We start from the raw sequence: 27,503 nt of genomic DNA, 5'->3' as shown, positions 1-27,503 counted from the left end.
TCCAAAAATCCAAAACGCTCCAGGAGTTGCAAGTGCAAACACTTTCTACCAGTGTATAATATACATTTGAACATAAACCTTTGTGCAATTTCGGAGTTTCCTTTCAAACTCCTTGGGGCGACGGCTGAAAGATGTTCAGCTCCGCTTGTGAAACACGAGGTGATGTTGAGGGTATCACACTCGAATAAAATAATAATAATAATAAAAGAAAAACAACCCAGAACTGCAGCTTTTATTAGCCAGCTTTACAGTCTCTTGTATACAGTACATTGCACAGTTCCGCCTTCACAATAACGCTTCCTGCGGGAATATTGTGCCTTCCACGATGCAGTATAATCAAGGCAAGTTACAGAACACTGCGGAGTTTCTATCGAAATAAACAGAAGATGTAACCCTGGTTTATAATGAACATCCAAATTACCATGTACAATTTGCAGTAGACTCTGTAATGAGCTTGATATAGAAGCTAGATGACAGTGAAGGGGGAAAAAATAGTTTAAACTATCAAGTTTCCTCTTGAAATTGTCTTTTCCCAAGGCACTGTGAACGAGACTGTCAGCAATTCTCAAGGACTAAAACACCAATGGGAATATAAATATTTCACACAACAACCACCGTCACATCATCAGCTATTCGCTTATTTTGTCCCTTAAACGACGCCCCTGAAATTTGTTTGGTCCTTTGAGGGGTGATCAAATTATTTCCTGCGACATCACATATTTGTATTGAATACATCTATGAATCAAAGCTTTGTTGGATTATTTAACCCTTTCACTGTAAAAACTCTAGGTGGTGTTTTTCCTCACCATTTCTCAAGAAATCTGTAAATTCAACTTGATTATTAAAATAAGAAAACAAAGGAAAGAAAGGGTTCAAAATCAAGCAAAGCCCTGTGTTTTTCAAGAGGAAACCATGCAAGAGTACATAAAAAGGCAAAATTGGCTACTTGAAAACCAAGAATTGTTTTGAATGCGTTGGCCAAGGAAAATAAATCGCAAAGTTCTGTGAGGTTTTCTCTAAAAATTTACAAGAAAAACCGATGGGCAGTTCTAGTCAATCCAGATGTTCTTTTTTGATCCTGTTTTAAATGACAACGAGGACGGTCTCACACGATACAACTTCATCTCGACTGCAAGAGACACTCTGGTGCGGCGCCTTCGGCAGGACGACATTACTGGGCAAACAGAGAAAAGAACCTTGGCATTCATTTCTTCAAGGGCTGATAAACGGAGGCGTTGGGATCGAGTCCGGAAGGGCTGGTCTCCACAAATTTGGAAGAGTAATGTGGGGAAACGGGACTCAGAGTGCTGGTGGCCGCAGTGTATGTGATGCTGGGCATGACTGCCATGACTTCTGCAATCTTCTGTTTTAGGTCCTTGATTTCCTGATCTTTCTGAATGATTTGCCCTGGAAACAGCAAAGGAGAGCGCTCAGAACCAGTTTTCAAGCAAAACAGCCCAAGACAGCATCAGTAAGAACACAATTCACAGAAACCCAGAATGTCAGGGGTTGAAGGGCCCTGGAAAGCTCATCCAGTGCAATCCCCCCATGGAGCAGGAACACCCAGATGAGGTTACACAGGAAGGTGTCCAGGCGGGTTGGAATGTCTGCACAGAAGGAGACTCCACAACCCCCTGGGCAGCCTGGGCCAGGCTCTGCCACCCTCACCCCCAACAAGTTTCTTCTCATCTTTAAGTGGAACCTCCTGTGTTCCAGTTTGCACCCATTGCCCCTTGTCCTGTCACTGGTTGTCACCAGAAGAGCCTGGCTCCATCCTCCTGACACTCACCCTTCATATATCTGCAAACATTAATGAGTCCCCCCTCAGTCTCCTCTTGTCCAGCTCCAGAGCCCCAGCTCCCTCAGCCTTTCCTCACACGGGAGATGCTCCACTCCCTTCAGCATCTTGGTGGCTGCGCTGGACTCTCTGCAGCAGTTCCCTGTCCTGCTGGAACTGAGGGGCCACAGCTGGACACAAGATTCCAGGTGTGGTCTCCCCAGGGCAGAGCAGAGGGGCAGGAGAACCTCTCTCACCTACTGACCACCCCCTTCTAACCCACCCCAGGTACCATTGGCTTCCTGGCCACAAGGGCCCAGTGCTGGCTCATGGTCACCCTGCTGTCCCCAGGACCCCCAGGTCCCTTTCCCCTACGCTGCTCTCTAATAGGTCATTCCCCAACTTACACTGGAACCTGGGGTTGTTCCTGCCCAGATTCAAGACTCTACACTTGCCCTTGTTCTATTTCATTCAATTTTTCCCTGCCCAGCTCTCCAGCCTGTCCAGGTCTCTGATGGCAGCACAGCTTCCAGTGTCACCACTCCTCCCAGCTTGGTGTCATCAGCAAACTTGCTGACAGTCACTCTATTCCCTCGTCCAAATCATTGATGAATATATTGAATAAAACAGGCCCCAGTACTGACCCTTGGGGCACTGCACTAGATCCAGGCCTCAACTGGACTCTGCCCCATTGACCACGACTCTCTGGCACAGCTGAACGAAGGACAGACTGGGCAGGGTTTATACTGGTTTCATGCTCCCTCTGGTGGCTGCGCCACCAGTAGCCACACTTACCAGCATCAAGTTTACAACAGGTTGGGTTATTATTTTCCCCCACATTTAGGTTGTATTTACTTCAGGAGCATCAAAATATTATTAGGATTCAAGGACAGGGGCTTAATAGATGGCAAATGTTATTTTATCTTCTAGTTGTTTAAAAGAAGTTCTCCAGCTTGAAGGTAATGGTTTATAGAAATGTAGAAAAACATGATAAATTAATCTAAATGCCCATCTTGACATTTATTGCCTTCAGTTCAATAGCTTGGGGGATCAGGTCAGCTGAGGAGCCAGACTCTGAGGTTCACTCACAATGCTGAAATAGCCAAAAACACACTAGAAGCTGAAATGCTGAATGGGCACCACAGCCCACCCCTCAATATAATGCCAGGACATCCTTTCCGTCATATTTTTGCAATTTCAGTCGGCGCTACGTGTTGAATTAAGCCCCCCCGCGTTACCTTGGGCAATCTCAAGCTGCCGTTTTGCATCTCCCAAGGCAGAGAACAGATCCAGCTTGATCCTGGTCTCTGCGCTCAGGCTGTTCTCTAAGTGCTGGGTTTTATCCTGCATGGCTGACAGTGCTGACATCAACACCTCCGTATCCTTCTCGTTCTCCTTGTACTTCCGCAGCTCCTGCAGGAGTGATTAGGACAAATGTTTTATTCTCATCGACTTTACATGTGAGATACAGTGCGAAGTCTTTCCCTTCCCCACAGCACACCGCCGAGCCTGGAATTAATACTGGAAAATTAAAATGATGGTTAATTAAGGACACTGTAATACTACCTCCAGTAATTATACAAGACCATCATACAAGTGATTAAAGCCATATTGTACAATACATAATTACAGCGCAGTGAGCAAGTACCATTTACTCTGCTTCTCGCCCTCACCCATTCGTATCGAGACCCTCCCGTCCTCCTTTATCTTGGAATATTTCCCGCATTGAACCTTAATATGCTGCAAAGCCAGAAATCTGCAGAACAGAAAAGGGGGAGCAAGTACCCTGCACATAAGAGACAGTCGCCTTATGGCTGGGAAGTATGCATTAACATTTCAGCTAATAAATAAAAATACTATTAAAAAACCCTATAATTTTAAATGTAGTAACAATAATACACCAGGGGATATATTAATGCCCACACAAAAAGCTTCTCTAATGGTTTGAAGGTGATAATAAAATTTTTAAAGCTTGATTGTAGTTGGGTTTAACACATGCTCGTGTTCTTAACGGAAAAACGACACTTGTTGTCGAGGGCTCGGTAAAGCCAGGAACAACAAGACTGCATATGTTATTAGAAAACAAGTTCACAATGGCACCAGGTGGATTTTGAAGAGTCTATTAAAAAAACCTCAAGACATTAAAAACACATTAATGCAAACTGTCAGTTGACAGTCCAAGCACATCTTTAGGAGCAGAGATTTTAAAGGAATAAGGTCAACTTGGACTCGCACATCACAGCGCTTAAACTAACATGCCAGACGCCACGTCTGCTACAAGTCTACCGCAATGGTGTAGAGCTGAGCCTATTAACCCTCCTCATCCCCACGGCCTTACAAAGCCTGATGCAAGACAGACATCTGAGCGTAATTCCTGAAGGTGCTGATTGCCTTGTACGTAGATCCGCCAGCTTCAGAGGGCTGAACACGCTCGTTGGGATGCAGATCTAAGGCCCCGGTGTTTTCTCCTTACCTGAACTTTCATTTCTAGTTCTCGTATCTGATCTTCTTTCAGCTTGATGTCAATTGTTAGCTTCTTGCACTCTGTCTCCAGCTCTCGGATACGATTTCGTAAAGTTTCGGTACATTCTCCCCTGCATAAAGAAAAAGAAGATGAAATAAGAATGAGGTTGTCATTCCTGGCCTGTTTAACACGTGAAAATTAATACAAATATTGAAGGATAAAAGAAGGAAGATAACTTTGTTCTTTTCGGCAAGACAATTTCCCTTATGGCAACGTTATATCTCAAGTATTAGGAAATGTGGAATAGTTATGAAATATGGAGAACACAAAAGCAGAAAGAATTCTTTTTAGCCATTAGGAGCGCTGCAGATTGAAGTCATCCGCATTGGTGCCACGCTTTCATCTTGGAGAACTCCCATCTCTACACGTGTTAGCGCTGAGACAGCCCTGTGGTGACCCAGTGATCACTGCCCGGAGCAGAGAACGCTCCAGACGTGAGATAACAACAATTTTGGCCAGTGTTGCTGCATGAATCCCTAACCACAGTCCCCACAGGGAAAGGGACGCTCCTTTTTTGACAGCAGACTGACCCGCACCAGGCACAGCGCCTCTGTCAGCACAATCGAGGTACAGCAGATTACTTAGAGCACGTTCATCTTTCCATCCTGCAAATGTCATTTGAATCAATACTGAGATGCAGCTGCATGGAAGGAGATGTCCCTCTCCCACCGCCTTCACACAAATAAAGCATCCTCCTGCAAAGACATTTCAGCAGCACCAGCTCTGTTTCAGGAATTTTCTGGAGCTGCTTCAGAGGGAACAAAGTACCTTGTAGCAGCAGCGAAAGCCACAGCACGTGCGGCAGTTGCTTCTTCCAACTTCTTCCTTTTCTTTTCTTCCATTAATTGCTTTTCTACAAAGGCTCGTGCCTCCTGCTCTGCCTTTAGCTTCTTCTCCAACTGGCTGATCATTTGTTTGTCTTTTTGCTTCATTTGTACAGCGTTGTGTAATCTGGAAGGCAACAGGTACAAGATTTAACGAGGGATTTGATTGACTCAAAATAAATGGCTGTCAGCGCTCCCAAACGAGCCTTGCTGGGTTCGCGGACAAGTGCCTCAGATTTTGTAGTCTTAAAGTAACACTTTTCCTTCCCCAGACTATCGGCAATGAATTGTCAGAGCTGTAGGAACACGTACTTGTTCTGAAGCAGTTCGTTTTCTTGGCGGAGCTGCCCGATCTCGGATCGAATTCCCCGCTCTGTGTTAGTCAGCGAGCTGATCTGACTCCGCAGCTCCTGTTCGATCTGCCTGCTCGCTTGCAGGTCGGCCTTTAACTTTTTAATGTCTTGTTCCAACCTAAGAAAAGACAATTGGAAAAGATCGTTTCAACTCTGCTGCCCGAAGGCTCAAGCGCATCACATCAAAATAAGCAGAGAAAACATCGCACCATCCGCCACCCCCAAACCCTTCATACTTATCACAGAACTGACTGGGTTGGAAAAGCCCTCAGAGATCATCCAGTCCAAGCCTTGGTCCAACTCCAGTCCGTTTACTAGATCATGGCACTAAGTGCCATGTCCAGTGTCAGTTTCAAAACCTCCAGGGCCGGTGAGTCCAGCACCTCCCTGGGCAGCCATTCCAATGCCTGACCACTCTCTCTGCAAAGAATTGCTTTCTCATCTCCAGCCTCAATTTCCCCGGGCAGAGTTGAAGCCCATGGCCCCTTGTCCTATTGCTGATGCCTGGAGAAGAGCCCAATCCCCACCTGGCCAGAACTGCCCTTCAGGTAGTTCTAGAGAGTGCTGAGCTCACCTCTAAGCCTCCTCTTCTCCAGACTGAACAAGCCCAGCTCCCTCAGCCTCTCCCCATAGGGCTTGTGTTCCAGTCCCTTCCCCAGTCTTGTTGCTCTTCTCTGCACCCGCTCCAGCACTTCAATCTCTTTCCTGAGCTGAGGGGCCCAGAACTGAACACAACACTCCAGGTGTGGCCTCCCCAATGCAGAGCACAGGGGAAGGATCACTGCCCTTGGCCTGCTGACCACACCAGTTTGGATACAGGACAGGACACCATTGGCCTTCTTGGCCACCTGGGCACACTGTTGGCTCATGTTGAGCTTCCTGTCAATTAGTCCCCCAGGTCCCTTTCTGTCTGACTGCTCTCCAGCCACTCTGTGCCCAGCCTGGAGCGCTGCAGGGGGTGCTTGTGACCAAAGTGCAGCACCCAGCACTTGGCCTTGTTGAACTTCATCCCATTGGAATCAGCCCATTTTTCCAGTCTATCCAGATCCCTCTGCAGAGCCCTCCTGCCTTCCAGCAGGTCGACACTCCCTCCCAACTTGGTGTCATCAGCAAATTTGCTGATGATGGTCTCAATCCCCTCATCTAAATCATCAATAAAGATGTTAAACAGGACTGGACCCACCACTGACCCCTGGGGACACCACTAGAGACTGGCTGCCAGCCGGATGCAGCCCCATTCACCAGCACTCTATGGGCCCGGCCCTCCAGCCAGTTCTTAACCCACTTGTCCAAGCCATGGGCTCCCAGCTTTTGCAGGAGTATATTATGGGAGACAGTGTCAAAGGCCTTGCTGAAGTCTAGATAGACCACACCTACAGCTTTCCCCTCATCCACCTGATCATAAAGGAGATCAGGTTGGTCAGACAGGACCTGCCCCTCCTAAACCCATGCTGGCTGGGTCTGATTCCTTGTCCATCCCGAAGGAATCTCAGAAGTTACCACTATCCTTGCTAAATAATAATGTTTAATACAGCCATACATATCTAGCTCTATGTATAGCTACACACACTTAATAACCTCTCATCAGAATTCGTTTCCTTCCATGCACTGCAGAGTTGTAAACCACATCTTATGGAATTAGATTTTGCCTTTAAGTCTGTGAAATTGTCAACAAGAACAGTTGCATATATGAACAAATGTCACTTTTTGCAACAAATTACGAGCTCCATTTGTTCGTCATAGCCAAGCTACAGAGCACACTGCTGAATTCTCACCTAAAAGTACTTTTTCTTGAAGTACATGATGTGCGTGTTGAATAAAGATTATGCGTTAAGTCATCCACAGTTCAGGAGTCAGTAAACTCGGTTTTAATTGCTCCTGAACAGAGACCATCTGCTATACACTTAACTGTAGCTTCACAAAGTTCTTGACGACTCGTGCAAGCTTCTAATTGAAATATTTTCAAGCAAAACCAGTGAAAGAAAACACATATAAAGAGGGGCACCCTGCTCACCTTATACTCAAAATGCGGGGGAAAATAATTAAGATTGATTCTTAGAAGAAAAACACACCCCAGGGGAACAATCCATGTTTTTATGGGCACTGCGGCACTTATTTAAAGCAAATATGTCTCTCGTCATTCACACATAATCCCCATTTGCTCTATCCATTATTGTTTATAAGTGTTCATAAAGGAGATAAAGATGGGTTTATTTCCTACAGTTCTGTACAGAATTAGCGGTAGGCGAACCTGGAGACTTAGGGAAAATAGTCACAAAAGCCCAAATGAACTGTCCTTGAACAGTCGCAGCCTTTTCCTTGTAACGAAAACACTTTAGTGCAGGAAAACCTCAAATGCCAGTGAGAGATGGAATGATATGAGGGATGAGAACACCCTGTGTGAATGAATCAAGAGGGTAAATGTGGAATCAAGCATGTGGAAATCCATGACATTCCATCTGTAATAGGCTAAAACTGCACCAAAGACGTCTGCTGGGCAGATCAATTCCTTTTGATACAGTCTAAATTGTGCTCAAACGTATCTTTAAAAAGAAAAAGGAAATACACTTAGCACTATTATTATTTCCCTTCTAAGCGAATGCACATTTTACAGTGAAGACCACAAATCATTTCAACACCTTGTTCTCTGTTGTAGGAGGAAAAGGATTTGCAAACCTGACCAAATATTCATTCAACCACAGCACAAAAGCCCATGGGCAGACGTTATTCCGGGTGCATTTTCCCCATGTTCGGCACATTAAGTGATGGAGCTGGAGAGTTGTTGGGTGACGATACAATGATCCAATTTCACCTTCCAATACGCAGTAAATAAGCATTTTAGAAAGAGCAAACTTTGAATTGAAGAGAGTAAGGTGCTGTAGGAAGCACTAACAGCCTGTTCATGCCAACAGCTCGCTGGTTTTAATAGAGGTTTCCATAAATAGCTGAAAAAGTGGCTGGGAGGACAATGTAAAGGAACGTACATAAAATCATACACGCTTTACATTGACAAATACCCATAAATAATTTCAACGTACATGTCTACAATCAAGTGATAAGTGTGAAAATAAGACAGTTATAGGGAAAAGGCTGTGTCAGGTTTGCTCAAATAACATATCCCAGGAAGCCTTGAGCAGGTAAAGCCCAACCGAACCCGAGCTGCTGGCACAGGACGAGCCCAGTTTGTGTTTTTGGCAACAGAGCATTGAGATGAATTGAACCTCCTTGAGCCATCTGGTGTGCGCTTCTCCTGCCGGGTCCACGGGCTCCGTCCCTGCGGGAAAACTGAACCGTGAACCCACTTGCTAAAATGAAACCTCATAATCGAGGAAAACTAATATAATGTCATAAAAGAAGCGTCGCTGTGACGAGCACAGATAGCACGGGGCGCTCTCCCTCCTCAACAGTCCCCACTTCTATTACAATGACAAACGACCCAATAAGCCAGCACCGCTTTTTTTTGCACTATTATTATTCTTCTTACCGTTTCATTTTCTGCTTAAGTCTCTTATTTCCAGGCTTATTGGAAAAAGTTATTTACAGGAGATGAAGAAAACTGGAGTTCTAGAAGATGCTTTTCGCTATTGCTGCACAAACTACAAGTCGTTTTGCTACACAACTGTTTTTAAAATGAGGATTTAGTTGCAGATTATTACATTGTGCTGCTTATACAACCAAGGCCAATTTCTTTCTGTCATTACTTCAAACACAGATTTACCCATTTTCCTTTCTCAGCACGACAACGTATCATTCCTGACCTCGCTGATGAAGAGAATTAATCACTAATCACCTCCGAGACAGAGTATTTTTCCAAATGCTTCAGGGAAGATTGATGGATCAACTTAAACCCAACTCACTTCAGCTTAATCCTCCTAAGTATCGATAACGGGTGAAAAATTTATCCTTGTTGCTCGCTTTCCTCAGTGAACGCAATTCTATGATCACCTCGCAATTACACACAAATTAAACACAATTGATGGAAAAGTTAAAGTTTTCAAGGCCTCAGAAGGCACTCGGATGCTTTTCTGAGACCCGTTTTTTCCCCTTTGTTCTGTTTCAGCCCAGTCTATTGCCACGAGCATCCCCGCAGTGAACCCATTTCTCTAAAGTAGCCAAAGCAGCATCGACGTTCTGCTGGAACTAATACACTGTTACGAGTGGCTCCTCGGAGCATTTTTCATTACCAAAAGGACAGTAATCCAGAGAGAAAGCCAAGTTACTTCTTCTTCTCCTGCACAGAATTGATCTAAGGAGACGGCGTTTCAAACGTCGTTCTGCTCCTGAACAGGCCGAGCACTATGTTGACAGAGAACAAGCTGTTGGAAGGATCCTCTCCCAGCTTTCTGATCTATCCTGCCCTACCCTACTCTATCCTGCCCTACCCTACCCTATTCTATTCTGTCCTGTCCTACCTTACCCTATTCTATTCTGTCCTGTCCTACCTTACCCTATTCTATTCTGTCCTGTCCTACCTTACCCTATTCTATTCTGTCCTGTCCTACCTTACCCTATTCTATTCTGTCCTGTCCTACCTTACCCTATTCTATTCTATCCTGTCCTACCCTACCATATTCTATTCTATCCTGTTCTGCCCTACCCTAGCCTAACCTGCCCTACCCTAGCCTAACCTGCCCTACCCTAGCCTAACCTGCCCTACCCTAGCCTAACCTGCCCTACCCTAGCCTAACCTGCCCTACCCTAGCCTAACCTGCCCTACCCTAGCCTACCCTACCCTACCCTATTCTACCCTACCCTAACCCATCCTACCCTAACCCATCCTACCCTACCCTAACCCATCCTACCCTACCCTAATCTAACCTATCCTACCCTAACCTATTCTAATTCTCCTTCATTTCCATCACATTGGATGAAACACAGACCATCTCAGCTGACAGCAGAACCTTCTGGCACAGTGATGCCATCCAGGCAGGGGGGATCAGGAACAAACAGCAAGTGCTCTTTGCACATCAACGGTACCACAGAAAACGTACAATAATCAGCACCAAATGCACAGAAATTTACATTAAAACCTTCAAGTCTGGCTCTGCAGGTACTGTCAAATCTTAGGAAAGCCAAATAAGACGTGGCTCTTGCTTTGCAAGTGTTTTGCTTAGTCCAATTGCCAGAAGATGTCATCGTTATCTCTGAGAATAATTAGTACATAAGACAGCTTGTTTCAACACCTCACATGGCAAAGGCAAGACCTCTCTGGGTACAAACAGTTTTGCCAAGCTGCACTGCCAGCTTTTCTGCATGGTTTTTTTGTAAGGGTTCAAATAGCTAGAGGCAGGACATGATTATTACCATGTAATCTGCAATTAAAAAAAAGCCGGCAGCAATTACAGTTTGGACTCGTTCCACGCATTGAGCCCCCAAAACATGAACAGAACACGCTGCACCTCCGAAGTCACAAGGAAACGGTAACAAGAAGTCGACCTGTTCTGTACCTACTGACGACAATTTTAATTGTAGGAGGAAAAAAGCTCCAAGGACAGAGATTTCTTTCCAGGCTGGTCGGCAGGGACGGAGCCCCTGGAATCCCCGTTGAGGTGACAATAACAAATATTCACGGATATCCCCAGAGATGGGGATCAGTAAACTAAACACACGCGCACAAACCGTTTTATCAGACGAAGATTCAAACCTGCCGTTTCAAATAAGAATCATATTGCATATATAAGATATAAACTTCATGAGCAGTAGCCTTTCAGATGGAAATGTCACATCAAGTGTTGAAGAGAAAAAGTTAACAAGCTCACAAGAGTGTCTTGTTCTCAAAAAACCTCAATTTTACTGTCTCGAATAACCCCTGTTAATCCCGAGTCCCCAGCAGTCATAAGACATACTTTACATTTAATACTGGTTAGTCAGCTCAGGGAAATCATTTGTGAGCACAAAAGGAAAGCAGCTTGGCTCTGACATCCTGCTGGGAGGCTGCTGGACAGGACCTTAGGAAAAGCGTCTTTATTTGGAAGCAGATCTGATCTGAGAGTTGGACACGAAGGCAGGATTTCAGGGAGCCCTTTTCAGCACTGATGCAGACTCCGGGTTTAATAGCGGGAATGAGTAACAGCGCTGGAAGTGGAAAAGATGACGAACAAACGCCTCGCACTCCAGGGACAGGATAACTGACAAGGTAAAACAATAAACAGGAATTTTTGAATTTAAGTGCATTCCACCCCAAGCAATTTGTCAGGTAAGTTTATGCTTCTCTTGGCGTGGGAGTTACATACTCTGGCTCTGCACTGAAACAAGACTTCATGAATGATTTCAGTCATCTACGGCTGTGAGGAACCATAAGCAACAACACACAGGCCGTTGGTGTTTTAAGTGCTCCTGGCTCGTCTGCACTGGGAAATCGGTGCTCAATAAGCAGTGATGTGAATTTGTAGCACAACAACCACATTACGCCCACGCGTCACATCGAAACACTCGACAAACAAAAGACTGAAGTAGCTTAATTCACTTTGAGGGCAGAGTAAATGTGTGTCGCACAAAGGCACTGTCAGAGCATGGTAATCGTGTGCTTGGCCCTACCAGTGAATTAGTGGAGCTGGAGATCTGTAAGGGCACAGTCTGGTTTATCATACACTCACTTTGGCATTAGAAAACCTGCTTTGGGCAATTCCAATGACCACCCAGCTTCAGCAATGCGGAATTTACAATTTAAAACATACAAGGTTTAAATCTCATTCCTTGTCATAGCTACACGGGACAAAATTCTTAGTCGGGCAGGTCATTCTATAAAGCTCTTCCCTTCTCTTTTCTCAAGACTTGTGAGCAATATTTGGACCATCAGCAAAGCTTAACTGCCCTGTTCTCTTCTTCAGCGAGCAACTAAGCCACATAACGAGTAAAGTTTGATGAAGACAAAGCCGTCTACATCCCATTAATCTTGGCTGAATGCAATTCACAGACTAGATTGATTATCTGGTTTCTTATTTGCTTCATACAAGCTCTCTACAGACATTAGGCATCAATTAGTCTGGATATTTAATTGGCAGAGGAGAAAATAATATTTTCATGGAAGTCACTGTATTCACACAGCACAGACCCCAGGGACAGACCGGAATCAAAGTCCAATTAGCAAAGGCACCTGAGTGTTCAGCACATGGGGAAAGGAAACAGAGACGGGGGCCAGGAATGGCAGGAAAGCGTGACATTGAGCAACCGTTTTGTTCTAGATGTATCTCCATCCCCAGTGGAACAGTTGCGCGCTACCTCCTTCTTATATTAATATTTGTTTTGATAACATCCGACAGCACCATATGTCTCCTGGTTTATACTCTGTAAGTACTGAGCTGCATTTCATAAACACACCTTTACTTCCACTTCAGATAAGTGTATGTAAAGATGTGACCTACTCAATCTTTACAGTTTACAAGACAGCTAAATTAACCCCCTGTGACCTGTATTTAAACCAACAAGGTATGCAGGTGGGAATCTGAACCTGTCACTTGAGGGAGTTACATCACAGTCGCTGCTGCTTCACACCTACGCTTGTCAATTGGGGATTAAAACAAAAGGCAAACATTTCAAGGGGAAAAAAAATAAAACTAAACAAAAAATGAAGACAAAACAGCTGGTCGGGCACCACCAAACCCCACTGAGCTCCCTGCGGGTGTGAAGGTCACCCCATGAGGTTTGTCAGGAGCACACGCACTCAGCTCTGTAATAACAACCGTCGCGTTTCTCTCGTGCCGGCTATCAAACGAGTGGCCCAGCTATTAACTGTGCCTCACAACACCCCTGTGAGGTAGGTAACCATCATGTTCTGATGTAGAAAGGACACAATTTGCCCCAGGCTGTATAGCAAACCAGAGGCAAAAACCAAAACAGAACCCAAAAGGCCCAGTTCCCAATGATCTCCTTCCATCACTAGACAATTCTGTTTTCTTTATGGGACCATAAGTTACATTTTCCTAAGACAAAACCAAAAGATGCGATGTACTGGAACAAAGGGAGGATAAGACGGGCTGTTACACAATGCTCAGATCAAACTTACCTTACCAGTGCATCTGGTTTGCTCAGCTGGTTATTAGGAATACAGTTTTCCATTAAGTCCTTATGCGTGCTTGGGCTCTTGCTCGCACACTTCTGTTTCTTCTCGTTTTTAGCGGATGAGGAAGGGATGCTCCCGTTAGTCGCACTGTGACTGCGAGGCGACGAGTTCACAACCCCACTGACGTTTTTGTAGTTTTTGGCCGAGGCAGTGCATGAGTCCTCTTTTAAGAGGTTTTCTGTACTTCCTACAAGATCATTATTTAATCTTTTACTATTGATATGGTTTTCCATATATTCAATTTCTTGTATTTTAGAGTCTACGGGTTGTAAAATGTTGTTGTTTATTCCAAGGTTGTGTTTCTTAGCATCCTTGTCCTTTTCTTTCCCTTTTTCTCTATATTCTAGCTCCGGCAACGTCGCGGATATTTTTTTGTTGGCTGGAATGCCTCCATTGTGCTGCAGAAGTATTGAGGAATCCATATCCGATAATCCTTTGGCTGCTGCAATACCAAAATAAAAACATACTTAGTTCATTAAATCAATCAGTAGTGACACACAAAGAAAAATCATTAAGTACACATCAAGCATTTCTGCAGCAAACAATCATTCTTAGGGCCAATCTAGAGAAGAAAATCGGAAGTCGCGTGATATTTTGGGACTTTTTTCTCATCATAGGCAGGAAACGGTAACCTAGAGATTTAATAATAAAAACTAGTGTTTCACAGAGCACTGACCGACCAGATTGATGCAGTTACTAATAAAGAACTAAACAGAGAGGACATAATTCACTGCTACCGTCACACTAACCACGGCCAAACAGTTTTATTTCTGGCTCCTCTAAGTTCACTGCAGTTTCATCAAAACAACATGGACTGAAGCAGCTCTTCCTTAGCTGGTTGGTTTTTAAATAGCAGATAGTAGCAAACACGTAAGCAACAAGCAGAACTTGCCTTCCTCTGCCTCCCTCTCTTGCCGCTGTAGCATCTGCTGTTCTGGGGGCAGCGCTTGCTGGAGAAGCTGCATGTAGAATTCATTTTCCTTCTGCACTTCTTTCTGTTTTCTTAAACGCATCTTGTAGCTGACGTAACTTTTAAAGCCAAAGCCCAAAGTCACAACAGGGTAGCCAATACTGAGAAAAAAAAAAAAAAGTGATATTATTATTCAAAATGTAATCATAACAGCAAATTAATACTTGGAGTAAAAGATATCGCTGTGAATACATGTGGATTACAACTTCTCATAGAAAATTATATAGAAAACTTTTTTTGCTGTGCTCAAATAAAGCTACAGTTCCAAAACGTAGGCACTTCCTTATCAAGATCGGGGAAAGGGAGCTGGGGGTCCTGGGGACAGCAGGGTGACCATGAGCCAGCACTGGGCCCTTGTGGCCAGGAAGCCAATGGTACCTGGGGTGGGTTAGAAGGGGGTGGTCAGTAGGTCAGAGAGGTTCTCCTGCCCCTCTGCTCTGCCCTGGGGAGACCACACCTGGAATCTTGTGTCCAGTTGTGGCCCCTCAGTTCCAGCAGGACAGGGAACTGCTGGAGAGAGTCCAGCGCAGCCACCAAGATGCTGGAGGGAGTGGAGCATCTCCCGTGTGAGGAAAGGCTGAGGGAGCTGGGGCTCTGGAGCTGGACAAGAGGAGACTGAGGGGTGACTCATTCCTGGGGATCAATATGGAAAGGGGGAGTGTCAGGAGGATGGAGCCAGGCTCTTCTGGTGACAACCAGTGACAGGACAAGGGGCAATGGGTGCAAACTGGAACACAGGAGGTTCCACTGAAAGAGGAGAAGCAGCTTGTTTGGGGTGAGGGTGGCAGAGCCTGGCCCAGGCTGCCCAGGGAGGTTGTGGAGTCTCCTTCTGTGCAGACATTCCAACCCGCCTGGACACCTTCCTGTGTAACCTCATCTGGGTGTTCCAGCTCCATGGGGGGATTGCACTGCATGAGCTTTCCAAGTCCCTTCCAACCCCTGACATTCTGTGATGATCAAATTATAGCTCATTGCATACAGCAATTATCTGTAGCATAGATTAAAGGATTACAACAACACAATTGCACCACGCATGGCACAGGCAGCTTTAGAGAAGCACCAGGGCAGGAACTGTGCATCTTTTAAGGAGAAAACAGCCAAATACAGCTGAAACTCCCAAGTTTCAATCCTAAAGGGCCATGTGATACACAATTAAGCTGGGAGATGTGTTAATAAATATGGCAACGAACAGCCTTTAGAAATTCCTCAATTAGGTGACTGACCTTGAAGCTGTAAGCGAAAACCATCTGATCTCTAAACTTAGTTCTTCCACTTCTCTTACTGACAGATAAGATATGAAGAATTTCACTTCCAGCCAGAATCTGCTGCTCCATTTGTTGACGGAGATGACAGAATTCTGCAACTATTTTTTTGGGTATCAGCTTCATCATGCAGAATTTCAGTATTCTTATTAGCTTATGACAACTGCACCGACACAGAACGCTAAGAAATCATGCCAGTGCATTTATTAACAAGGACACTCAACCAATGAGCAAACATCCCTGCATAAAAATAAATATATCTTTGACAAGTTGTGGCAGAATGCAACCCCCCCTCTCTCCAATATGGAAGGAGTAGACACATCTCCCTCTCTCTCTGCTGCTTGAGGCTGACAGCTGCTTTTGTTTGGCCCCAGAGCCCCTGGCCAGGGCCGTTAATAGAGAGGAGAAGGTGCCAGGGAGCCGCTGGGCACCCGCAGCCAGTGTGGGGGATGTTTGGAGGCTTCAGGGGCACCCACAGCCAGTGTGGGGGTGCAGAGAAGCTTCTGGAATGCCCACAGTCAGATCTGATCAGGCTATAAAAACGGGATTCTCGTCGAGACTCCGCCCCTTGCGCGGATCTCTTGGAGTTACGAGCTGAGCCGCTGCTGTCAGGAGCCACTGCCCGCAGCCCCGGGATGGAGACTCCGCTTGCCTTGCCACCACGTGTGTGAGTAAATCAACCCTCGCAGGGTTGCGAGTGTATCTACTTTCCGTGCACATGTGCACTTCCTGTGCTCAATACAAGCACGTGTATAAATTATTTCCTTGCATAATCGCAGGTGTATTTTCCTCCCGTGCTTCACATAAGCACGTGTAATATTCTGTGCACATTTGCACGTGTATTTCTCCTCGCAGGATTGCGAGTGTACACTTTCTGTACTCAATACGAGCACGTGTATCCCTATAAAATAATCCAACACCGTGTTCAGGCCAGTGTGGACTCTTCCCGGACTCAGGGATGGCTCTGGTGTTGTTTTGGTGAAGCCACGTGCATGCACACTGTGGACCTCCTGTTCTATTAGTTGCTGCCCCTTGATAATTTACCTCAACTGATATCCGAACCTGCATTCAAGTCACTTTTGGAGTGCTAAAACCCTGTTTCTCACCGGTTTAATACAAGTTGGTTTGGACTCTGTTGTCCCTTAAACTAACCCCGGGGTGCCTCCATGACACGGGTATTTTAACAATACACAGCGAAGCCACATTTTGAACACTGAAGGTGTCCTAGATCGGGGAAAACTCAGATGCAGATGATGATTAACCATTAAAACCTTCTCGTTCTTTGCTCAATAATAGCACTGTGCAAACTGCATTTCTAAGGAAGCTGCCAGAACGCGGGACCCATTTGCACATGCACCTGATGTTATCCGTGCCAATGTTGCTTTTGTGACCCTGTGCGCAGCCAGCTGCAGTTACAGTTCTAGAGCTCAGGTGACGAGCTGAAACGTTTGAATCCAATTCAGCTCCTAAAGTGCTTTTGTAACCTATTCTAGAATTTAATTGGCGTTTCAGAGATTTATTGGACAATGTAGACGATGTACATTAAAATGACACATGGCTAATTTATTGGAGAGTGGATCACATGGAACTGGACCAAATGACTCCAGGGAAACAGGACACGTTTTAAACGTAGCCTGATCAACACATACTACACTAAAAACTTGCAGTGTATTTCTTCCAGAGATGGATACTCTACAGATGAGTATTTTGCCTGAAGTCACTCTTGTAACTTTCAAAGCAGTGCAATAAGTACTGTTTGGTTTGTATTTTTTGTCACAATTTGCCACCTGAAGTTTATTCCCTTCCTTTGGGAATTATGAAATCAGATGCTCATGAGAACCCTTCTCATTGGAGGGGAAAGAGAGGAATGCTTTGTTACAGAAACATAAATTGGAACGGGATACATAAATTATCAAATATTTTGAATATCCACACTGCAAATTAGCTCACATCTTCAGAAAGGCTGCCCTTGGTTCATGTTTTGCATCCGTTTCTTGTGGAATATTTAATGACAGATGTGTGACCGGAGAGCTGAACAGCCAAACCCTGAACCAAAATAAAAAGCCCTGAATATTAATTTCCCTGGTGAAACAAACGTTAATAAGAAAAGGAGGAAGAAAACCACACTTACCAGTGTGCTGCAAATGGACGACAAAGGTCTACATGGAAGTTTTTTAGATCTTTAAATCTAATGGCTGCTTCAATATAAACGAAAAGTATCCACAGTGATACTGTTGGTAAGCAGACGCCCCTCTCTATTGAGAGAAGAGAAAAACAAACACCTTACTAAGGTATTACAAGCAGCAAATACTTTCAAGTTATTTTTAAAACATTCCAAAAGCGAAGGGAAATTGTCAGACACTTAGAGAATTGGAAGAGGTTTTTTTTCAGAATAAGTAAGGCATTGACACAGTCTCCCACAGCATCCTCACAACTAAACTGAGGGAGTGCGGTCTGGATGAGCGGGGAGTGAGGTGACTGTGAACTGGCTGAAGGGAAGAAGCCAGAGAGTCGTGGTCAATGGGGCAGAGTCCAGTTGAGGCCTGGATCCAGTGCAGTGCCTCAGGGGGCAGTGCTGGGGCCGGTATTATTCAATAGATTGATCAACTATTTGGACGAGGGAATAGAGTGACTGTCAGCAAGTTTGCTGGTGACACCAAGCTGGGAGGAGTGGTGACACTGGAAGCTGTGCTGCCATCAGAGACCTGGACAGGCTGGAGAGCTGGGCAGGGAAAAATTGCATGAAATAGAACAAGGGCAAGTGTAGAGTCTTGAATCTGGGCAGGAACAACCCCAGGTTCCAGTGTAAGTTGGGGAATGACCTATTAGAAAGCAGCGTAGGGGAAAGGGACCTGGGGGTCCTGGGGACAGCAGGGTGACCATGAGCCAGCACTGGGCCCTTGTGGCCAGGAAGCCAATGGGACCTGGGGTGGGTTAGAAGGGGGTGGTCAGTAGGTCAGAGAGGTTCTCCTGCCCCTCTGCTCTGCCCTGGGGAGACCACACCTGGAATCTTGTGTCCAGCTGTGGCCCCTCAGTTCCAGCAGGACAGGGAACTGCTGCAGAGAGTCCAGCGCAGCCACCAAGATGCTGAAGGGAGTGGAGCATCTCCCGTGTGAGGAAAGGCTGAGGGAGCTGGGGCTCTGGAGCTGGACAAGAGGAGACTGAGGGGGGACTCATTCCTGGGGATCAATGTGGAAAGGGGGAGTGTCAGGAGGATGGAGCCAGGCTCTTCTGGGTGACAACCAGTGACAGGACAAGGGGCAATGGGTGCAAACTGGAACACAGGAGGTTCCACTTAAAGATGAGAAGCAACTTGTTGGGGGTGAAGGTGGCAGAGCCTGGCCCAGGCTGCCCAGGGGGTTGTGGAGTCTCCTTCTGTGCAGACATTCCAACCCACCTGGACACCTTCCTGTGTAACCTCATCTGGGTGTTCCTGCTCCATGGGGGGATTGCACTGGATGAGCTTTCCAGGGCCCTTCAACCCCTGACATTCTGGGATTCTGTGAAAGTGCCTGTGATGTGTTTATTTTAAACCAACTCTAAACTTTTAACTCCTTATCTTGCTTTATTACTTTTATAAGGCACCAGTGAAAAATAACAGATGCACAGCTAATGAAATAGCTTGGCACAAAACCCTACCCGGAGAAGGAACACAAAGGGAAGAAACAGCAGATGAGGTAATGTTAGAGCTTGTGATGTTTGAGTCAGAAGTGCTAAGCTGGGACTAAGTTTTCACTCCAAGTTGGGTCTGTCTTGGTAGCAGCAGCGAACAAATCCACTGAGAAACCAGAATGAGCGAGCCCAGCGCTGGTTACTCCAGATACAGTAACACAGAAAGGAGTGAGACTCAAAACTGCACCGGGGAACGTGTGAGACATGGAACTGATTCCTCTCCCCAGCATCACTGGTGAGAATGTAAAATAGTGGCCAAGCAAAACAAAGGTCTTAATCCTCTTGGCTGATGGAAACGCTGCTGCACGTGATACAGCCACAAATTTCCACAAATCCACTCCAGTTACGTGCCACAAGCTTCACACAAATTAAAGTTCTTGATTATGTTCTGACATCAACATATTGTGTGATGGTTGGGAAACAGGCCTTAAGTTTGAGACTAAAAGAGCATTATTCTGAGGGCCTCATGTTCCTGCCTGTGGTCTCTGCTGTGGTTTTTCTAGACTAGTTGCACTCTGTGTAAATGAGAAACCTACACAACGTAAAGGGACTCAACATTTCAGCTATGTAGATAAATCACCCAAAAAGCTCAGAACTGCCCTACGAAATACAGAGCAAGTTCCCATTGACTTAAGTGAACATTTAAAAAGAAGAATCCTGAAGGTTGCAGTGAATTAAAATATTAAACAAGCCAGAGTTAATACCGGCCCACAAGGTTTTTCTTTTAGAGTTTCTAAACATCAGCTCTGAGAACAACTTCAGATAACACTTTAACATCTGAATACAATCCTAAAAATAACTCCAGGTTTTGTATGTGTTTTAAATTGGGCAGCACCTGCTTCTCGGCAGCTCCCATTAGCTCCCACATTGTCATTATGATAAATGACTAACTCGTCAGAACGCTGCCTGCGTTCACCAGCAATCAGAGGAACGATCCACGCTATCCTGTGCGTCCTCGTGATCTGACAGCAAGTGTAATGTGAAATATTCCAAAAGCCCCAAATCCCAGGGATTTATTAAAAAAAAGCCCCCAAACAACCACATATTAAAAAAAGAGGGATGGGAGGAAGGGAAAAGATTTCTCCATATATGTCCCAAGCTGTTGGGGCAGCCGCTGGCATTACCAGCCTTCTCACTCACAAACTGAACCCCATTGACACAAAGTTGACTAATAAGAATTTAAGCTATGACAATAGTTAAAACAAACGTGGTAACAAATAAAAGCGAGTTTCTGCATGCTACTAAGAGCGGTAAAATAGAGATTCAAATCAAATCGTAAATAAAAAATAGGGACCTACCTGTGTGCCAGACGTACTGTACCCAGACATAGGTGCTGGCAGCAAAAAACAGCCATTGGATTGGGATGAAGAGCAGACATATGATATTGGATGTGAATGCTACACAAACAAAAAACACTGAAAAGGCCTGAAAAGAAAGGAGGGGTAGGAGGGAGAGAAGGGTGGTTTGGTTTATTCCAGCAAATATTACCAGTTTGCTTATTAATGGTGACACCACAATGATTTCAATATTGAAAGGTTAGTGTTGTTTGTAATCAGGGCAAAGAAATGGAGCGGTCCAGCCAACGAAAGCGGAAAACTCAGCGAATTGCGGGAGAATGGGTGCAATGCGAGAAACTGTGCCCATCCACTCTCCCAACAAGGCTCCACACAGCTGTATTTATTCCTTATTACTGTGTTTGAGCACTTGCATTTTCCCTATTGATACAGTATCACCATTACTACATTCTCCTTCTGGAAAAGAAATGCAAACAGCAGCATCATTTACTCTCTGAAAGAGCCGTAAATCTCTGAACAGGCAGGGGCTTCTGGTTTATTTTAAAGAAAATCCTGTTATCTCAGGAATTCAAACAATATTTTCCTAGAGTAAAAATGTGGTAGCTGTATGTTTCACTTCCACTTGCCACAGACAAAATAGGCAGAGCAGACTTAAGCCCAGCTCAGTCTCTTGAAAATTCCTCCTCTTGTGAAAATCATCATTGGCACCACTAAGTTAGTCGAATAATGTTGAATATGCCCTGAAACATGGCAGGATTTCCCTGCAAAGGGACAGGGAGTTGGGGTTGTACTTACCAAACCCTGGTATCTGAAGGAATCGTAAACGCTCCTGATGAAGAGCCAGAATGGCCACAAGTACTCAAATCGGAACTCCAGGACAAAATCTGCCAGCAGCACCAGGGCCCACACCACCAGGAACTTCAGATACAGAAACGTGCTGGGAAGAAAGAAAGAAAATAATTTAAAAAAGGTAATTTCGGGTCAGTATTTCTATAGAGATGCTTACTTTTTAATTAACAGTTGAGGAACGAAAACCATAGACAACTATAATACAGCTAAGAAAACTTTATCCGAAATAATTTCACAAAAGAAGTAGTTTTATTATGACGTTGTTACATGAAAATCAGACCTAGGCTAATGAAGTTAATTATATTCAACTGCCTTTGTTTTTAAAGCAGCAAAGAACCAGAAGGGTCGCTGCTCGTACGAGCCGTTCAGCATCAACCTCCCTTTACTTTGTGGGGTATTTTTATAAGGAGAGGCCTCGCCAAAGGGCCGTGGGCGCAGCTCAAATGCTTCTCCTCCGGTCTGCACCCTTGGAGCTCAGAAATGTCCGTGTTCCCTCTCACCACGCTGCAGATGTTCACTCATTTTCCACATTTAACACAAACGACAACACCAATAAATGGAGATACATTTTAAGCCTACAACTACAGCAATTAGGAAGACTGGTTGGATACTCAGCTGTTGAGAGTTAGATTGGAAACATCCACATTTACGTACATCCATCCCTAAAAATAAAAAGAACACCCAACCACACAACAGAAAAATGGAAGCACATGAGACTTGAGACCAGTTAGTTCAACTTCTATTTTTCAACTATTTCAAAGCCATGTTCCCTTATTCTTAGTCCTGCATTTTGAACCACTGATGATCCTTCTTGCCTACAGAGCTCAGTAGATCTGGAGATCACACCTGCCGAACACAGGAGCACTAGAGGAATCAGCCCAACCCATTCTGCCAAAGAGGAGGAAGCAAAACCCTGTTTCCCCCCAAACCCAGCACCCAGAAATCTACTTAGTTACTCCAGTTCCCCAAAACGCAATCACCTTCTTGCACTGTGTCATCACAAAGGTAGGATTTTAAATATATATATATATATATATATATCTTTAATTAAGGGTAGCTTTTCCTTTTAGTAACTGATTTCCCCCCCCTGTATCACCCTGCCAACAGAAGCAGCAGAACTTTGCCCTGGAATGTTGGCTGAGGAGTTGCCAGGAGTTTTCACACACAGTGCCAGGTAGGGCCAAGTTTCCACAGCGCTCACGGGGCTTTTTTAGGAAGTTGTTCGCAGCTTCAGAGCAGATACAAAATAGAAAACCCCACCAGAAGTGTCACATACCGAGAAGCAACTGAAAAATCAGCACAAACTGAAGACAGACTTCATAGAAAATACATTTATCAAGTCTGAGATAAACAAGCAACTATTCCTACATTTAACCCACCTCAGCCTCCCCACATGCACACCTTTTGGAATATTCTTTAACTTAATGGGACTGAAAAAACCCACGTCAATACAGAGGCTACATGAAGGACTTGAATTTAATGGAAACAAAGTTAGTGATGCAAACGCTTGAAGAGTTAAGGTCCTGCTGTTTGCAGTTTTTATGGAACCATCCCCAGCCACTTAGTCAAAAACCAACCAAAACGCATCGAACAGACACATTTCTCCTGGCAGATTGTGCTTGTTCTCTGTTTATTTAAAGTTTAGATCTTCCCCAGAAATCTGTAAAAAGCGGCTGCCTGCAGAGAATAGAGATAAAAGGTGAGAGGCGCCGGCTGCTCCTTTGGACCGTGCTCCTGAATGGTACATGTGCAGCGCTCAAGAGCTGAGAAAACATCTCAAGGCATCACACCTACGTGATCATTATTCTGTCTGGTTAGCTGGAAAAGCAGCTGTGTTGTGGAGGCACTTTCTGCTGGCTTAAAGATACGGTTATTGTTTCTTTTTCTACCCCTGGAATCCATAAAGACACCATATTTTTCCTAGCGAATTAGCTTTATCAGAACGAACACTTTTCAAGTGTTAAGTGCCACTCCAAGTTAAAGCATTTGCTGCATAAGAGTTCTGTAACACAGCCGTTGAAGTGATTTCTAATATTAAATTATACCAATCCAAAGGCCATGGTGACATTTACCACCTTTTAAAGTAGAACTGTAACAATACAACATTTGTCTTATGCTTTGCCTATTTCTAAAGCATCTGAAGGACTCAAAAGCAATTAAGAATTTAACGAGTATAGGATTAAGACACAAAAAGACGTTTCCATTTATAAAGGACCTCACCCACTTATCTTGGCATCAGCAACCAAGTTCATGGTTCTGTAATGTATTCCACACATTTATTCAACAACATGAATCCAGACGCATATCGCACTTTGAGGACACATTTTAAAGCTACCATACTCCATCAATTATTAGTGGGGGGGGCGGTTTATTGTTGGTTGTTATGTTTTTTCACATCAGGACCCGCTGCCCCCCAATCAAAGCATGCAGGACTGCAGGCTCCGACTCTGCACTCCATAACTAAACGCTCCATCCCAGCTTTAAAACTTGATATTAGCAGCAGCCTAAAGATACCAGATCCCTCCTCGACAGGGCCGGTTTTACAAACTGTGCTGAGCTTCCACAGCTCCCCAGAGTGGTGCAGGAGCAGCTCGGGTGCTTTGCTGCAGTCTGCTGATGGCAACCAGGGTTTGCAGGAGGAAGAAAGGAATCCAAATCTCAGCTTTGCTTCTTGCACCAGGGTAAGTAAACTGGACACCCAGAGGTGCTGCTCCCGGCCAGCACCCAGCACAGCAGGTTGGGTACCAGTGCTGAGTGAACTGTCACCTCTGCAGGGAACACTTAGACCAGTGACGGCTGAAAAATGCAAGAATTAAACCCCAAAGACATGCAGGAGAACGGACCTCTGGTTTTGACAGGCTCTTCTGCCGTTCTGTTTCCTACGACAGCCCGTTCAAATAAGAATCCCAGAATGTCAGGGGTTGAAGGGCCCTGGAAAGCTCATGCAGTGCAATCCCCCCATGGAGCAGGAACACCCAGATGAGGTTACACAGGAAGGTGTCCAGGCGGGTTGGAATGTCTGCACAGAAGGAGACTCCACAACCCCCTGGGCAGCCTGGGCCAGGCTCTGCCACCCTCACCCCGACAAGTTTCTTCTCAAATTTTAGTGGAACCTCCTGTGTTCCAGTTTGAACCCATTGCCCCTTGTCCTGTCACTGGTTGTCACCAGAAGAGCCTGGCTCCATCCTCCTGACACTCCCCTTTCCATATTGATCCCCAGGAATGAGTCCCCCCTCAGTCTCCTCTTGTCCAGCTCCAGAGCCCCAGCTCCCTCAGCCTTTCCTCACACGGGAGATGCTCCACTCCCTTCAGCATCTTGGTGGCTGCGCTGGACTCTCTCCAGCAGTTCCCTGTCCTGCTGGAACTGAGGGGCCACAGCTGGACACAATATTCCAGGTGTGGTCTCCCCAGGGCAGAGCAGAGGGGCAGGAGAACCTCTCTGACCTACTGACCACCCCCTTCTAACCCACCCCAGGTACCATTGGCTTCCTGGCCACAAGGGCCCAGTGCTGGCTCGTGGTCACCCTGCTGTCCCCAGGACCCCCAGCAGGAATTAAATGACTAACAAAATTCAGCAGCAGCCCTTTTCCTTTTCTCTGCTTTGTACTTGCCACTCTTACTCCATCCTTTGCCCTCTCAATCCCTCGACTCCTCGCAGACTCCTCTTCCCTTCCACACATTGCTATTGTGACCAGGTCTGTGTGTCCCCTCACACCGTGCTCCTTGGGAATCCAGCACCAGTCGTTTGTGTCTGTGACTCTCGGACACTCATTGATCCTTCCGTGCACATCCACACACTTCCCCAACTTTGACGGCTGCTGCGTCAGTATCCTCACTGAGAAATAACACTCTCCAGGGCAGAAGGGCTTTCTAACCTCTGTAGCCCTTGTAAAAGGCTCAAATATATTCCATTATGCCAATTATAATTCTGAGTTTGTTCTCTATACAGAGGAAGATTGCTGCAGATAAATACTTAAAATCTGGGTTATCCAATTTTCTGACACGTGTCAAAAAATCTGACTTCAGTGATGTGGTGGGGCTTTAATAAGGACAAGGCTTTCGCTGGAAAACTGGCATATGGTGTGTAATCCGGGAGGGTAACTCAAGAGGAGGGGGAAGGATGGACACGTTCCCGAGAAGAGCAGGGTGCCCAATGGGAAGGAGCAGTGATGACAGTGCTGCAAACTCTGTCAAACGTCAACTGATTGCTAACGTATACTGAACAGAAAGATTTATTCATAATCCAACAGTGGCTGTGCTCCTCTTTTGAATTTTCAAACAATTTTCTTAGTTACTCTTCCTCCCCCCTCAAGTGACAGATGCCATTCCCTTTGTTCTCTTTTTAACACCCCACAGAAACAGACATTGTGCTTGCTGTAAGGTAACAACATTCAAAAAAAGACCCACAAAACAATAATGCACCCCAAATCCAAACGGATAGCAAATGAAGTTTCTATTCTATCCCACTGTTATCAGCAAGTCTCAAAGGCTGGAAAGTGAATCTTGGCAGGATTTGTTTCGTAGCCCGGCTCACACAGGACGGGAGTGGAAGGAGGGGAAGGCACCTGGAGGCTGGCAGGGCACCAAAGGCACAGGTGGCTGTTAGAAAAGTGCAGTTTAACATCCGTGTGAAATGACCAGAGTCCCCAACCACCATCTCAGGGTTACTCGTCCAACAGCGGACAAAACATCAGAGATGCTGACTGAATATCACTGGAGATTTTCCAATAAAAAAGGTTTATATATGGAAACACACAAAGAAATATATAAATATATGTAAGAGCATTATTAGTGGACAAAAACAGTAGTATAAAATGAGCACAGCAAGTATGCAAGAGAGAACACAGGATCGCTGGGATGTGGTATGCGTGTTGGAAACTATTATGTGAAATACTTGCCAACTAAATTTTTGAAAAGGAAAAGACACAAAGAATCCCAGGAAACCTCCCTGACTACTTATTCAGTGCCTTGATACGGCAAAGTATCTATCAGTCACTGGACTATGGAAACGTAAGTAAAGGAAGACAAGCCAGAAAACTCTGCCAGTATTGTGCTGAAGCATGGGCACAATCAGCACTGTAGCGCTGAACAAGAGGAGCTGTTACCCCACTCGGCTGAAAACACCGAGGTCCAGAACACACCAAATAGAGCCAGAGAACTGCAGTGTGCAAAGCAGGAAAGTCACTGGCAGAGGGAAGCAATATTACATGTACTATCAGGGCTGACGTAGTAGAACACATTTAAATGTAAGCTAAATTAGATTTGAGACCTGAATTTAAGTTAAAGTCAAAGGTAGCACTGTTGGTTTGTTACAGACCTCCAGGGCAGGCTGAGAAGAAAATCTTTTTCCATGTATAGGAAGCTTATAAAAAATGTGCCAGAATAAATCAGTAGGAAGAATCATTATGGATTAAACACAAAAAAGCCCCCCAAAAGGCCACATTCCTGGAGTTAGCAATGAACTGTTTTTCTTTACAGTTTATTTGGCTGTCAACAGAGTCAAAAATCAAGTGCTGGGCAATCAGCAGTATCAGGATTTGGTGGCGCACAGAACCACAGGGGTGTCTGAGCAAAGCCATCGTGGTATCAAGAAATGCCACCCGGACCACGGTGCCCAGGGGCACAAATCGACTTAGTGCCCCAGCGGGCACCCAGTAACCACTGGGGATCCCAGACACATCCTTGGCCACCAGCCCCGGCACCGCCTGCGACAAAGGGCAATACACCTATAGGGCTAAAATAAAACCCTAATTCTAAAGGAACACGCAGTGTTTAAGGAGTATGATCAGGAAATTCAGGATCCATAGCATGTCAGCTGAAGGGACAGCGTAAATTAAGCCAATAACATGTGGAATTCATCTTGAAACTTAACCAGCTACAAAATTAGTAGCAAGGGCCAATATGACTCAGGAGAG

The 27,503-nt window shown here is 45.2% G+C and overlaps 1 protein-coding gene across 2 annotated transcripts in view; it reads right to left on the bottom strand.

Moving 5' to 3' along the window:
• Positions 1 to 202: 202 nt before the first annotated feature.
• MACO1 (macoilin 1) overlaps positions 203 to 27,503 on the bottom strand; it is a 30,040-nt gene continuing 2,739 nt past the window's right edge. For both annotated transcript variants that reach the window (XM_065041834.1, XM_021280835.2), the window contains exons 2-11: positions 21,535 to 21,676; positions 20,743 to 20,869; positions 17,904 to 18,027; positions 14,433 to 14,611; positions 13,484 to 13,982; positions 5,438 to 5,596; positions 5,070 to 5,252; positions 4,251 to 4,371; positions 3,016 to 3,190; positions 203 to 1,407 (exon numbers count right to left, since the gene is read on the bottom strand). In XM_065041834.1, the coding sequence (XP_064897906.1) occupies positions 1,205 to 1,407; positions 3,016 to 3,190; positions 4,251 to 4,371; positions 5,070 to 5,252; positions 5,438 to 5,596; positions 13,484 to 13,982; positions 14,433 to 14,611; positions 17,904 to 18,027; positions 20,743 to 20,869; positions 21,535 to 21,676 (1,912 nt within the window). In that variant the 3' untranslated portion in view covers positions 203 to 1,204. The remainder of the gene's footprint in view (positions 1,408 to 3,015; positions 3,191 to 4,250; positions 4,372 to 5,069; positions 5,253 to 5,437; positions 5,597 to 13,483; positions 13,983 to 14,432; positions 14,612 to 17,903; positions 18,028 to 20,742; positions 20,870 to 21,534; positions 21,677 to 27,503) is intronic.

Source organism: Columba livia, chromosome 26 (genome assembly GCF_036013475.1).
Source record: "Columba livia isolate bColLiv1 breed racing homer chromosome 26, bColLiv1.pat.W.v2, whole genome shotgun sequence".
NCBI classification, from domain to species: Eukaryota; Metazoa; Chordata; class Aves; order Columbiformes; family Columbidae; genus Columba; species Columba livia.
Note: the sequence above shows the minus strand (reverse complement) of the source record. Positions and strands in the feature narration are given on the sequence as shown.